At 37.1% G+C, this 13,753-nt stretch overlaps 1 protein-coding gene across 2 annotated transcripts in view; it reads left to right on the top strand.

Moving 5' to 3' along the window:
• Positions 1-13,753, top strand: part of LOC150084776 (transcription factor YY2-like) — a 294,908-nt gene that overhangs the window by 49,927 nt on the left and 231,228 nt on the right. For both annotated transcript variants that reach the window (XR_016547074.1, XM_090375533.1), the window contains exon 3: positions 416-473. Coding sequence is in view for 1 of the 2 variants with exons in the window: in XM_090375533.1 (XP_090231659.1) it covers positions 416-473 (58 nt within the window). In the remaining variant the exon portion in view is untranslated. The remainder of the gene's footprint in view (positions 1-415; positions 474-13,753) is intronic.

Here is a 13,753-nt window from a genome sequence, read left to right as displayed (position 1 = left end):
GAGTTAATATTTGAAAGCAGTTTATCCTCAAAGTTAATTGTGCTGTTGCTTGGCTTTTATGAAGGTTTCTTTCTACATGTTGGCTGGATTAATAGGACATTCACATGGGTTAGAAGCAGTTGCCAATTTTCACCTTCAAATTGGAATCAGATTGAAATATTTGTTTTTGCCTAAAGTATTTTCTTAGTATTAGGAACAACCAACCATCTCAACTGCCTCTTTATCATTTGGATAGTCAGCCACAAACATTGCTTCAGAGGAATATGCATTTTTAGATGATTATATTATTTTACTGTCTTCAGTTACAGTGCAAAATTAACTTATTTAAAATTACTATAGGAATTTTTTTTAGATGAATGCAAATAGCTTATTACTCAAAAGAATACTAAAAATACTATGCTGCCATATTTTACAGAATGAAGCCACGAAAGCAGAATGATGATGTTGTGAGAACGATTGCTTGTCCTCATAAGGTATTGTTTTGTTAACATAAAACTTGAATTCTTAAAGTAATTTAACTTCATTGTGTGTTTCATTCTATAACTTTGATGAAATAGAATAAAATCTTATATACTCAAAATGTTAAATTATAATTGTATGTAAAACTCTTCACAGCTGCCAAAAAGATTTGTGAAAATAAAATTACTTCTTTCTTTGTCATAACTCTGAGGTATTTTGTAGGTCCATAATAAAAAAAAAAAAAAAAAAAAAACCAGCATTCATACATTGCAAAATGGAATCTCTTTTGATAGATTTTTAGCCTCCTTTTCAAAAGTGGAAGTAAGAGATTTATGTGAATGTCAGTGTAACTTGCCCCTGCTAACTTTTGTTCATTCTTATATCCAGATTAAATTTGCAATGTATGAAGTGGGATCAAAAGTTTGGAAACTGTACAAAGGGTACTAGGAAAGTTTTGCAATATGACGCAACAATGAATCACAGGAAGCTGCTTGTTGCTGCATGTTGAGACATGTTCATACGTGCATAGTAGCCGCCGCGCCAAGTCGATGGGCTCAGTTATTCATTAGTAGTGAGAGTGTAAAGTGCTTGCGATGGCATCGTGGTCACGAAATGAGATAAGGACAGTTTTGCGGTATAATTTCGTGCGTGGTTTAACCATAGACCAGTGCTTAGAAGAAATGACTCTTGCACTAGATGATGATTGTCCACATCGTACAACGATATTCAGGTGGTATAGAGAATTCCAAAGGGGAAATTTCACTCTGGAGGATTCTGAGAGGCCGGGAAGGCCACGAACGTCAGTTACGGAGGAAAACGTTACTGCTGTGAGGAAAATGCTTGATGAAAACAGGCGAGTGACCTACCAACAGATAGAGGATACTTTGGGCCTAAATGCACCAGCAATTCGTTCGATTCTGCAAGATCATTTGCACGTGATGAAACTTTGTTCTCTCTGGGTGTCGCATCAACTGACTGAACAGCAGATGACACGACGTGTGACTTGGTGCCGGGAGATGTTAAAAAAGTTTGATAAGGGACAATCTCGGTATGTGAACAACATCGTGACAGGTGACGAGACTTGGCTGTACTATTACGATCTGCCGACCAAGGCTCAAAACAAAGTTTGTATCTTTGATGATGACGACACACCCGTAATTGTCAGAAAATCCCGATCTGTAAAGAAGAAAATGATAGCTGTATTTTTCAAATCGAGTGGAATTGTGGAACGTGTCGTTTTGGACACGCAGAAGACAGTCACAGCTAAGTGGTATACTGAACAATGCCTGCCTAAAGTCATTGGATCTATGAAGAACCTGCGGCCAAAGTCAAGAATGGACACCTGGTACCTCCATCACGATAATGCTGCAGCTCACCGCACCAAAGCCTGCACCGAATATTTGACCACGACAGGACTGAAACTTCTCGAGCACCCTCCCTACAGTCCAGACCTTGCTCCCTGTGACTTTGCACTGTTCCCGCATGTGAAAATGAAGCTAAAAGGGAGGCGGTTTTCCAGTGATGAGGACTTTCTACGGGCTTGGGACAACGAGTGTGCTTTACTCCCTAATGAAACTTGGCAGAACTGGTTTAAAGATTGGTTTCGGAGGATGGAGAGGTGTATTGAATGTAGAGGAAATTACTTTGAAAAAATTAAATAAACAAAGCTGTATTGCAAAACTTTCCTAGTACCCTTTGTATATCTCAAATATACAGTCTCAGTGCTTACTGGATATTTGGATAGATCGTCTCTGAAGTAGACTCCTTGACATTGTATATGCAGATTTAAATGTTTCTAGTATCTGGGGCATGTTCTGAACAATTTCCTCAGTTGCTGCAAATCTATGACTTTTCAATGGGGCTGTAAGCCTGGGAAACAAACTAAAAATAAATAATTTAAGTGGGCCAACCCAATGAGCGTTAGGGATGGGGGAGCAGTGGTGGACTCCACTGGAAGAAATTCTTGAATGGATAGTGCAGTGTGTGGGAGCATTGTTGTAATGCAAGCACTAAAGCCCACTTTCCCAGCCATTTTCTCTGAACAGCAAATTGCAATTGCCGTAGAACTGTATTGTAGTATTCCTGGTGCACAATTTGCCTATTTGTGACAAATTCATATTGAACAATGCCCTGCTAATCAAAAAATATGATACAGAGAAGCAAAATGGAGTGTCATATTCCATTTTTGCTTCTCTGTCTTCCATTAAGAAGACTAGGATTTTGTTTCCAGGTCTATATACCCACGATTTGCAAACAGTAATGATAGAAGAAACAAAGTGTTAATCATGGTTACAAAGAACCTGATTTGCAAGTTGAGTCAAATATGGTTGAAACACACATTCCCCAATCTTGTTAAAACTGATTGACATTCCCATAAGAAATACCAAGTTTCAATAGCAACTTCCTGGTTAGTCAAACGTCGATTACTCCTGGATTAGACGACAAGCATGAGCATCAATTGAATTGAATGATTGGTTGAATGGCAGCCAGAGCTATGATCATTTTCAAGGACAAGCAGTCCTATTTAAATTTTGCAATCCTCTGATAAAGGCTATTAAACATAACATCTTTTCCAATAACTGTTTTAATATTTTCCGGGTTTCTTTGCACTTTCCCCTAATTGAAATGAAATTTGACAAATTTGCTGCTCAGTACAATCATTCATTTTAAAATGTGATGGAGCACATAAACCACCTTCTGTTTAATTTGTGCTAATTCAGAATGACTGCAGGCAAACAGGCAATTCATATGTTACTGTGTCTAGATGAGTTGTCAAACATGTGACAAATTCGGAGGCGCACTATAGCCCCAGCAGCTCATGCGGCATTAAACCCCCATCACTCACTCACAAATTTGGCAATTTCTGAATTTGTCACATGTATCTTGAAGTTGCTATGACACAACAATTTCAAGGTATAAAATCAGTCCCCAAGCTTTCTGATTACACTATGTGAGCGAGCACTGATAGTGCATTTATTTTTTTCTGACATTCTTGAAACAACATGACTGGAATTACAGTTGTCTCCATTTATTAAAAATTATGTATTTATATTTCGGGTTTGTAAAATCATTTATCTGATTTACAGTATGTGTGGGGAATTCTGTAATATTCCAATGGAGGTATTTTTATTGTTATCAGCTACTTGAAACAAGATGATCACCACTTGCCCATTTGGGACTTGAGTATAATTAAATCCGTAGAAAATGTGCACTACATATAAGGGGATCCATGGTTATTAATGTTAAAATGACAGAATGCTTCCTTTAATCAAAGATTATATGCATTTGCCACTAAGAAAAGTGTACTCAATTCTGTTGCCTAGAAGGGTGATCAGTAGTTAGCATGCAATCCATTTCATATGTGTTTGTTGAACAGTGAGTATATGGAAAGAGCTGACAAAAGAAGAGTAGAATTATAGTTGAGTGTTATTTGGGAAAAATATCTGTACATACTCCTGCTCAGGAATTGAACATTCCCAAGTATCAAAGGTTGGCAGTATGCTAAAGAAATAACTTCAGTATGAAATGGAGACCAAGAAATGACAAGCTAGGCTAAAAATACCATCTGATATGAGATGGCTGGTTACTCTGTGTTGCCTTTCTTGAGACCATAGAATGCGAGCAGTGAGCAGCCATGGGAAAACCTGTAAATGTTTCTTTAACACACAGCGCTGCATGCCATGGATTTTCACAAAAGTACTCAGCCCACAGGTCTTTGATCCAAAAAACATGCAAGCTGAACCTGGATTGTAGCTGATTGTAAGTAGGTGAATGAGAGATGTGAATTCCCCATGAAAGGGCAAATTTAGTTAACTGATAGGCTATAAGTCTACAGTTTAAAATCCATTTTGGCACTGTCATTGGACATGAATAAAACTGAGAAGGGTTAGGTTGTAATATGATAAAACTGCAGTTTAGAAGTCAAAAATTGTAAAAAAAAATGGAGCTTGGGAAAACTCTTAAATATCAAATGGAAATTACACTTCTGTTCTTTTCTTTGTCAGGTGTTTATAAGTTTTGGTTTCTTCATCTTGAGGTGGGAATTACAGATATGTAATAGTTTTCATTTGATATTGAACAATTTTTCAAAGCCCAGAATTTTCATAGCATTTAGAAGTAATTATGCTTTTATCATTTGATGATCTTGCCCTTCTCTCCCCTCTTTTGCATGTGTGTCTGTAAGTTAATTTTATTTTTGTGTTTTGATGGAGTCCAAGAATGGATCCTGAAATGTAGTTTTACAGTTGATTAGTTTGCTAAATTGTACTGGAATATATAGGGGTGTGCTGTTAATGCTACATAATCAGCACAGGAAATGATCTCTTAGCCAAAAAAAACAGAAATATGCTGAACAGTTTCTTTGATCTAATGCTTATGTAACAGGATATTTTGTGGTTAAAGGTTAATGATATTACATGATCAGCTGAGTAATTTGCAGAAAAAAGTAGTTTTTTTATATTTATACAAGGTTTTTTTTTTTTTTTTTTTTTTTTTATATACGGCAGTAAGATGTAGCTACGAACATACCTGTATCAAACACTGGATCTTTTCACTTTCACTTGTATTCAGCTTCGGGAGCATCCTTTTTTACCATCCAACAATAATCGGCTAACATCTAACACGGCAACACTCCATTTTCTTTTGTATCTTTGTTTCATTGCTGCGATGTCTTGATAGAAGTGTTCACCTTGTTCGTCACAGATGGCATCACATTTTGGTGAGAAGAAATCCAGGTGTCAGTGCAAGAAATGCATCTTCAATGACATGTTGCCCCCCATTTTTTAATAAGAAGTAATGAGATCTTCTGCAAGCTGCCTGTAGTTGCTGGCTTTATAACATTTCCTAGAAAACCAGTCAAAACATTTCGAAAGGCTTTCCATGCTCATTTCTTGCTATCACTAAGGACACATTTGAAATGTTCGTCTTTGAAAAGTTGCCTTATTTGTGGACAATGAAAATGCTTGCCTTAATCTTCTCTGTACTAAGCCCTGTGAATTTCTCTTGCAAGTATGTGAATGCAGGAATGTTCACTACCAAAGCCTTAATGAAATTTTTCCTGAGTCCCAGTTTGATGTGTAGTGGTGAAAGCCAAACTTTATTTGGATCTGCCAGAGGTTCAAATTCTATGTTCTTCATTCCAGGTGTTAATGATTTTTGTTGAGGCCACCTCCTCTTCTTGTAGTGCATAACCTTGGCACAGCTATCCCACTCACAGAGAAAACAACTATACTTAGTGTAACCCTTTTGTAGTCCTAATAAAATAGCGATTACCTTTGATTCACCACTTATACTTCTAATAGTGTACACCTAAGAGGATGTTCTCTATGCTTGCGTATGTTTCTTTTTTGTGGACGGCGTATGCAAGAGGTATTGAAGGCAGTATATTTCCATTGTGTGATAACACTGCCTTAAGGCTAACTCCAGAAGTGTCTATAAGTAGTCTCCATTCTTTGGGAATGTGCCTCATGTTCATTGCTACCATCAACATCCTTACAAACAGTGCATTCACCTTCTGTTTGACAGAATTTATCATAGCCTTTAAGTAAGACTTTTTTTATGCTTGAGTTAAGGGACCTTTTTGAAGCTAATGTGACTTCTCCACATACATAACCGAAGTCATCCGGACTGTTCACAAAATTACAGGACATATTAATCTCACAGAAACAACCATTAACTGAGAACAAATCACCCAGTACCTAGCCATATTCAAGGATTACTGCAACAGAGTTGAAGATGCATTTGAAGTGAAAAAAACTTATGTGATAAGAGCGTTGTGGTATTGAAACTGCGGTGATGCCATGCATTTTGGCATAGTTGATAACGTAGAGTAACTTGCTAATATGAGACCCCAACTGTAATAAGAAAATAAGAGCCAACCAACAAATTTTAATGTGATTTTTGTGTTCAGCAGCATAAAAGTAGTCAAGATTGGATGTTTTCATAACATTTTACTTGTTCACCAGTGTTATTTAAATACTGAATTATGTGCAGATTAGTTGATTATGAAATTGACAATACAAAAACCTAAGTTAAAAAGAATGACAGTGGGGAGATATGAAAACTGTAGTGATAGTAGCAGTTTCTCTATAATAGTCTCTCTCACTGATTTTTTTTCCTCTTTATTTTCCTTCAGTTTTCTTGTCAATTTCATAATCATTGAATTTGCATATAATCAGTTATGACTAATGAGAGATTGTGTGAGGCTCACGGGGTAGAATTTTTCTTAGCATATATATTTTGTGCTTGTTGATAGGAAAGAGGTATCTTTATACTGATGTGTTAAACTTAAGTAGAATAGAATAAATAGGTGCAAACATATTGCTGAAGCTATTATGGCAGTGTTAGATAGGTTGGAAACCCTCTAGTTTTGGAGGATAAGGGGGTATACAGGCTGACAAATTACTAGCAGCTGGCGGTAGAGGTGAATGTGAATCTTGCACTGCTTCTATTGGAAAAGGCAGCTGCAGCAGGACTTAAAGCAGAAAACCAAAGAAAACCCCTAATCTCCTCCATGATGAGATTCCATTTTCCTTACTTACATTATGTTAGTTCTAAAGCGGTGTTCACAGGCGGGCTGATAGATAGTTCACTGGAACACACCTGTTGGTAATTCTCGGTGAGGCATCCGGTTCAGCTAGTGCAGGCCTGGCAAACGTTTTAGCTGAAGGGCCACATTAGGAATTCAAAAAGAAGGCGGGCCGCACGTAAAATACTGTTTTTAGATATATATTATTTGTTATCATGAAGAAGAAATATAACATAAAAAAAAAATTATTCTCTAACAACCAAGAATTTAATGAGAAGAATGGAACTGTTTACATCTTTTAATATTTTTTAAATTTCGGGTGTTAATTTTGTAGTTAGGATTCTTAAAACTGCTTGTAAATGTTCATTGGTGATGCATGATCGTAAAAAATCTTTATTTAGATTCATGATGGAAAATGTTTGTTCACATATGTAGGTTGATCCAAAAATAACCAACATTTTTTGGGCAAAATCTTTAAGTTCGTTGAATTTATCCGAATTAAGAGTATTGTGAAATTTACAGATTTCCTCACGACGGTGCAATTCCCTTAAATCGGTATCACACCGCAGATCTATAATCTGAAGTTGTAGTTCACTCGGCGCGCTATTGCTAAACTTGTCTCAATTTTTTGGAAGTCGCCAAATCTTCGTGAAAAGTCATCATTCAAAGCGTTGATAATTTCACAATATTTTTCAAATTTATTTTCTGGAAGGTTCAGCAACTTCATGGTTGGGAAGTGGTCTACCTTGTTAATCAATAAATGTCGCAGTAACAACTGGAGTTTTAATTGAAATCCATTCAAACTTTTTACCATATCATGGGTGTATAAAGTTTTCCCTTGTACGCTTGAAAATATTTAAATGTGTCACGATGTCCAGGGTAAACACAGAATCCCAAATCCAGTTAATTCGGGAAAGTCCATAATATTTTTCAGTTTTAAAAATAGAATGGTCATCTTTAAGATCCGATACTCGCCGAAGAACTTTTCCTAAGCTAAGCCATCAAATTTGGCCATGATAAGGAATATCTGTGTACTCGGATTCAATATCTTGAAGAAAATTAATGAATTGTCTGTGTTTCAGGCCCTTCGATTGTATTAAATTTACTAGTTTAATAATACAAGATGTGACATGTTCAACTTTTAACACATTTTTACATAATACTTGATGTATGATACAATGAATTGTAATTAAATTATAATCAGGATAATTTTCACAAATTTTATCCTGAATTTTCTTTAATGCTCCAACATTTTTACCTATCAAACTTGGTGCTCCGTCAGTTGTTACACTTAACATTTTGTTCCATTGTAAATTATATATTGTTAAGCATTTTTCAACCTTTTCAAATATATCAGCTCCCGTTGTTTCGTCTTTAAGAGATTCCATTGAAAGAAGCTCTTCAATAATTTCAAAATTAGAGGGACATTCACGTATGAAAATTAATAACTGTGCAGTATTCTTTTGGTTGTTACTTTCGTCGAGAGCTATAGAGTACCATGTTATGGATTCTAATACTGATAATAATTGCTCATTCAAATTTGTATCAATATATTCAATTCTTCTTACTACGGTTCACTGAGATAAACCTATTCTCAAATTTGTGTTTAATGTGAGGACATAATTCCACAAGCTTCAGTCATACATTCTTTATCATAGTCTCCATCAGAAAAAGGCTTGTTGCTTTTTGCAATTATATGAGAAATAACAAAACTTGCAACTAAGGAACAAGAAGCATCTACAAGATAGCTTCTTGTTCCTTAGTTAGCCATGTAAACACATTTTGTTGTCTAGATAAATTTTGAATCAGTCCATCAGCAGTTTTCTTTCTCGCTTCCAGAGTTAAATTGGCACAATATTCAGAATGTTTAGTTGTGAAATGTCTTTTAATAGTGTACTCTTTCAACACTGAGACACTCTCCCGGCAGATGAGATGTAGATGAGTCTTGTTACTCTTCATTGAAGATACAATGCTCTTGTTGAATTTTTCGTTTTTTCTCCATTTTTAAAAGGGCGTAAATTTTATTTTTATCACTATTGGCACCAAGATGATAACCGAAGATAACGCAAAAAAACTAATTGTGGGATGACCATCAGAGAAAACAGATTGGAACTGCGGCCAGTCAGCGGTTCTGTCCTATTACTCCACCACCGCAACAAAGCCGTTGTCATCACCGATTGTCTGTTACTGTAGTTTTCCGCAGTTAGTTTCTAATCGCAAATTATGCTGTTATAAAAGTGCCCATTGGCTCGCTCTGGTTTGCGCAAAATTTCAAATTCTATAAATTCTATCTCAATTTGAACAATGCAGAGATGAAAAAACAATTTACAAGTCGGCAAATTCTATAATGTATTACCTATACAAATTTATTTTTCAAAAAGGCGTCGCAAAAGGCATAAAATAAGTAAACTTTTTTTCAAAAATACAATTAAAGCTCGCGAGCCATAGTTTGCCCAGGCCTCAGCTAGTGTATAATCTCGCTGCATCTACTCTGCCAGATGATGACTGGAGAGAGAGAGAGAGAGTGTAGTGAGTGTGTGGGGTTATTATCAATCCCACATTACATTAAGCTGCTGGGTATATTCTTGTACCATATCCAATAAATCTATTACTTCAGACAATGTCTTTCCCACCTTTTCTACTGTGTACAACTGCCTAGTACATGAATATTCAAACTAGTAGAACAAACTTATCTGCAAAAAGATATAAACCACCAGAACACTTCCTTGTTCATTTCACAAATGTATGTGGTCTCAGTTCCAATCTCAGTGATGTCCATTTCTACTTGGCCTGCCAAACCCCACTTACTTTTTCATAATTCCAGTTATCAGTTGATACAACTGATGTTCCTCTGAGTTCTCATAATTAGCTGGACAATTCTTTTTGCTTCAAAGTTGATATGGCGCCTCCGTAGCCAGGTGGGAAGGAGCGGCAGTGCGTAGAACACGCTTCTTGATTAGACCGGGGTTCGAGCCCGTCACCACCAAATACGGAGGATGCGGAAAGGTCAGGGAATGACCACCGCATATCCCGGAGCAATATGGCCTTAGTTGCTAATGCTCCTAAAAACCAAATAACAAACAAACAAACAACAAACAAACATCAAAGTTGATACTTTTGTATGTCTACTCTGATATTCCCTGTCAGAGATTAGTAATTTCGAATCTCCTTTTTTTGATCTTCCCTGGCTTAAATTCTTTCTACCCCAGTTGGTCAAATTTATTTGTGATCTTTATCGTTCTCCCAACTCCACTAATCACTTAGAACTCTTTGACTTCCTTTCTTTGAAACTTGATTTTCTCCAGTCCAGCTTTCCTAATAGTGAGGTAATTTGTACTGGTGATTTTAATATTCAAAACTTCAGTTGCTTTCTGTTTTCTAGCCGCACAGACCCAGCTGATAGAGATGCTGCAGCTTTTGCAATTACTGTCATTTTGTAAGGTTGTTCATTTACCTACCAGAATACTCACCAATTCTAACCACACAGCCAACACCCTTGATTTTTTCTCTTGAACAACCCTTCCAATTACATAGTTGAGGTGAATGGTTCTCTGGGTCCCTCAGATCTCAACTTAGTGATGGTCTCTTCTCCAATGAAGCCTTTCCCTTATGGTCATTCTCAGCCTTATATTGTACAGTAAATAATTAGGAGAAATGAGATAAGCAGTGGTTGAATCAACCGATAACTGGGATTCTGTCAGAAAACATAAGTGGGGCTTGGCAGACTAAAAAGTGGAAATGAACATCATTGAGACTGGAACGGAGACTATGTATATTTGTGAAATGTGAACAAGGACGTAATTTGGTGGTTAGATCTTTTTGCAGATAAGTACACCCTGTTAGTTTGACTATTCATGATGTATGCAGTAGTGAAAAAAGCGGGAGGACAAGTTATATGAAGCAATGAAGTTTTTGGATATGTCTTACTCATGGCAAGAATATATCCAGTGCCCTTGACATAATGTGGCATCAACAATGCCCTCTGCATATAGCTTTTTGGACTGCCTCCAGTCAATATCTGGCAGAGTAGAGGCAGCGAGATTATACACTAGCTGATCTGTATGCTTCCTAGAGTTATCAATAGGTTCGATCCAGTGAACTGTTTTATAGTTTACCCTTGAAATGTAAGGAAAATTGGATCTTGTTGTGATGCCCATTATAACCTTGAAAAACATCAGTCATAATGTAACAAATAGGGTTGCCAGAACTTTGTTCTGGAGACTATTCATGAGTTTTTACCACTTCAAAGCCTCCAATAAGCAAAGTGGCTGTATGGCACTGGTTGATCAGAGCCTACTCCCACCTGGTATTGCCCTGTGATGCAGAGGTGGCATTCCTCTGTGTGGTGTGGATGCCACACCTCAACCCTGTTTTGGTTTACACCTTGGTGCTCACCGCTAGTATACTAGGTGCTGTATTTCAGGACCTGCACATGGGGGTTACATCCAGAGTTACTAACAGTCCCCCCATCGTGAAGGTGAAAGCAGAGGATTTGGTTGTTAGTTCAGTTCACTTGACACAAATGTCACCTGAATATCAGTTCCATCAGCATTTTAGACTTAAGTGGCAAGCTTACCTGTTAAACAAGAGAAAATGCCTATGAGAGCTTTAAGGATTTAGTACATGAAAATTCAAAATAGAGTAAGTGCTTGTTATAGTGATCATGTTGCAAATTGAATTTTGATTCTAATAAGAAAAAATTGATAAATATTATCCAGAGGCTATAAAAAATAATAAGGTTGGAAAAGGCAGATCAGGTGAAACTGTGGGAGAATTTGGTCTTGGAGCAAAGAATGAAAGAGGGGATTGGCTGATACAATTTTGCCAAGAGGAGAACTTTACGATTGCTAACAGTCCATTTCAACTCCCCATGAGAAGGATCTATACATGGAAGTCATCCCTAGACAGCACACAAAATGTGGTCAAAACAAAATTGACTATATCATGATCAATCAGCATTTTCAGAGCAGTATTAAAAGCACTGACATACCCCAGTGCAGATATTGATTCAGACCACAATCCAGTCATACCTGAGATAAAAATGAGACCGAAGGCTACTAGGAGAAAGTAACTGATGAAGAAAGTTGACTTAGAGAAGTTAAAAGATCCAGAAATGTATCAGTTAATGAAGACGTGCCTTAACGAAAGAATGCAATACATCCATAGGCAGGAGGAGAGGTGAGTGGAAGATCTTTGGAAGAGTTTTAAATCTGTTCTGACTGAAATGGGCTCAGAAGTTCTAGGTCACTACAAAATGTCTGGAGGAGGACTGGATGACATGAAATTTTGACACTCATGGAGAAGCACAGAGCATTTAAGAACTGCAATGCACTAAAGTACAAGGAGGTGAATAAACTGATTAAGAACAAAATTAAAGGAGCGAAAGATAGCTGGATTACAGAAAAATGCACAGAAATAGAAGCTCTGCAAGAAAAACACCATTTCAATCTTCACAAAAATATTAGATTTCAGGAATTAATAGAAGGAAACAACTAACTTCAATCCGAAATGAAAAGTAGAGACTGGATGTGTGGTCTAAATACATAAAAGACCTCTTTGCTAACAGTGGACATGAATTAGATGACAACATTGATGCAGTGGTAGGACCATCCATCCTAAGATCCATGGTGGAGAGCGTGATTAAACCAATGAAGAAGGGAAAAGTCAAATGACCTGATGAAATCACAGCTGAAATATTCAAATTGCTCTGCTACAAAAACATCAACATTCTTGTTGCATTTTTTTATGAATTTACGACACGGGCAACATCCCTTCGGACTGGCTGACATTGATGTCCATCACTCTTTCCAAAAAACTAAACACCAGGGCTTGTGGAGACTTCATCAGCTTGATGAGCCAAGTCCTCAAAATATTCCTAAAAATAATTCAAAATCAGATTTTCAGGAATTGTGAGGAGTTGATGGACAATGTGCAGTTTGGATTTTGGGAAGGACTGGGTATAAGAGAAGCACTATCATGTGCCCAGGTCATGATGCAAAGGTGTAGAGAACAACAGGTTTATGCCCATCTTTGTTTTTTTGACTTTGAGAAGGCCTTTGATTGCGTCCAACACATCAAGGTCCTTGAGGAGTCTGGCCTTGATAAAAAGGACATCTGAATAATCAAACACCACTATAGGAACCAAACAGCATCTGTTATAGTTCATGGCAGAGAGACAGTAAACATCAGCATTGAATGTGGAGTGAGGCAAGGATGTGTACTCCCCCCCCATCCTGTTTAACATTTACTTGGATGTCGTCTTCAAGAGAGCATTAGGTGGAAGAAATGGAGGACTATCTGTCAATGATAGTGATTAACAACTTTCCCTATGCATATGACACTGTACTTTGTACAACTAATATGCAGTACTTACAGATACTCCTCAATTGTGTTAGTGAAGAAAGTGAAAAGAATGGGCCTTGGGACTAATATATATCAAAAAGACTAAGCTTGTGGTCCTTAATGTGGCAATGCCAACATCTCCCCCTCATGTTAAATGGGAGGCTGATAGAGAGAGATGACAATATCAAATATCTAGGCTGTTGGATCAACGATAAAAATGAACTGGATATGGAAATAAAAGCAAGGATTGATATGGCCAGGCAGTATATTGTTAAAATGAGACCTGCATTGTACAATGGAAACTTGGATCTCCACCTTAGAATCTGGATGATGAGGTGTTACATTTGGTCAGTTTTGTTGTACGGTTCTAAGATGTGGACACTGAAAACTGATACCTCGAAAAAACTAGAAGCATTTGAAATGTGG

This window comes from Mastigoproctus giganteus, chromosome 6 (assembly GCF_048544385.1).
Source record: "Mastigoproctus giganteus isolate SK-2022 chromosome 6, ASM4854438v1, whole genome shotgun sequence".
NCBI lineage: Eukaryota > Metazoa > Arthropoda > Arachnida > Uropygi > Thelyphonidae > Mastigoproctus > Mastigoproctus giganteus.
This window is presented reverse-complemented; position numbering and strand designations above follow the sequence as displayed.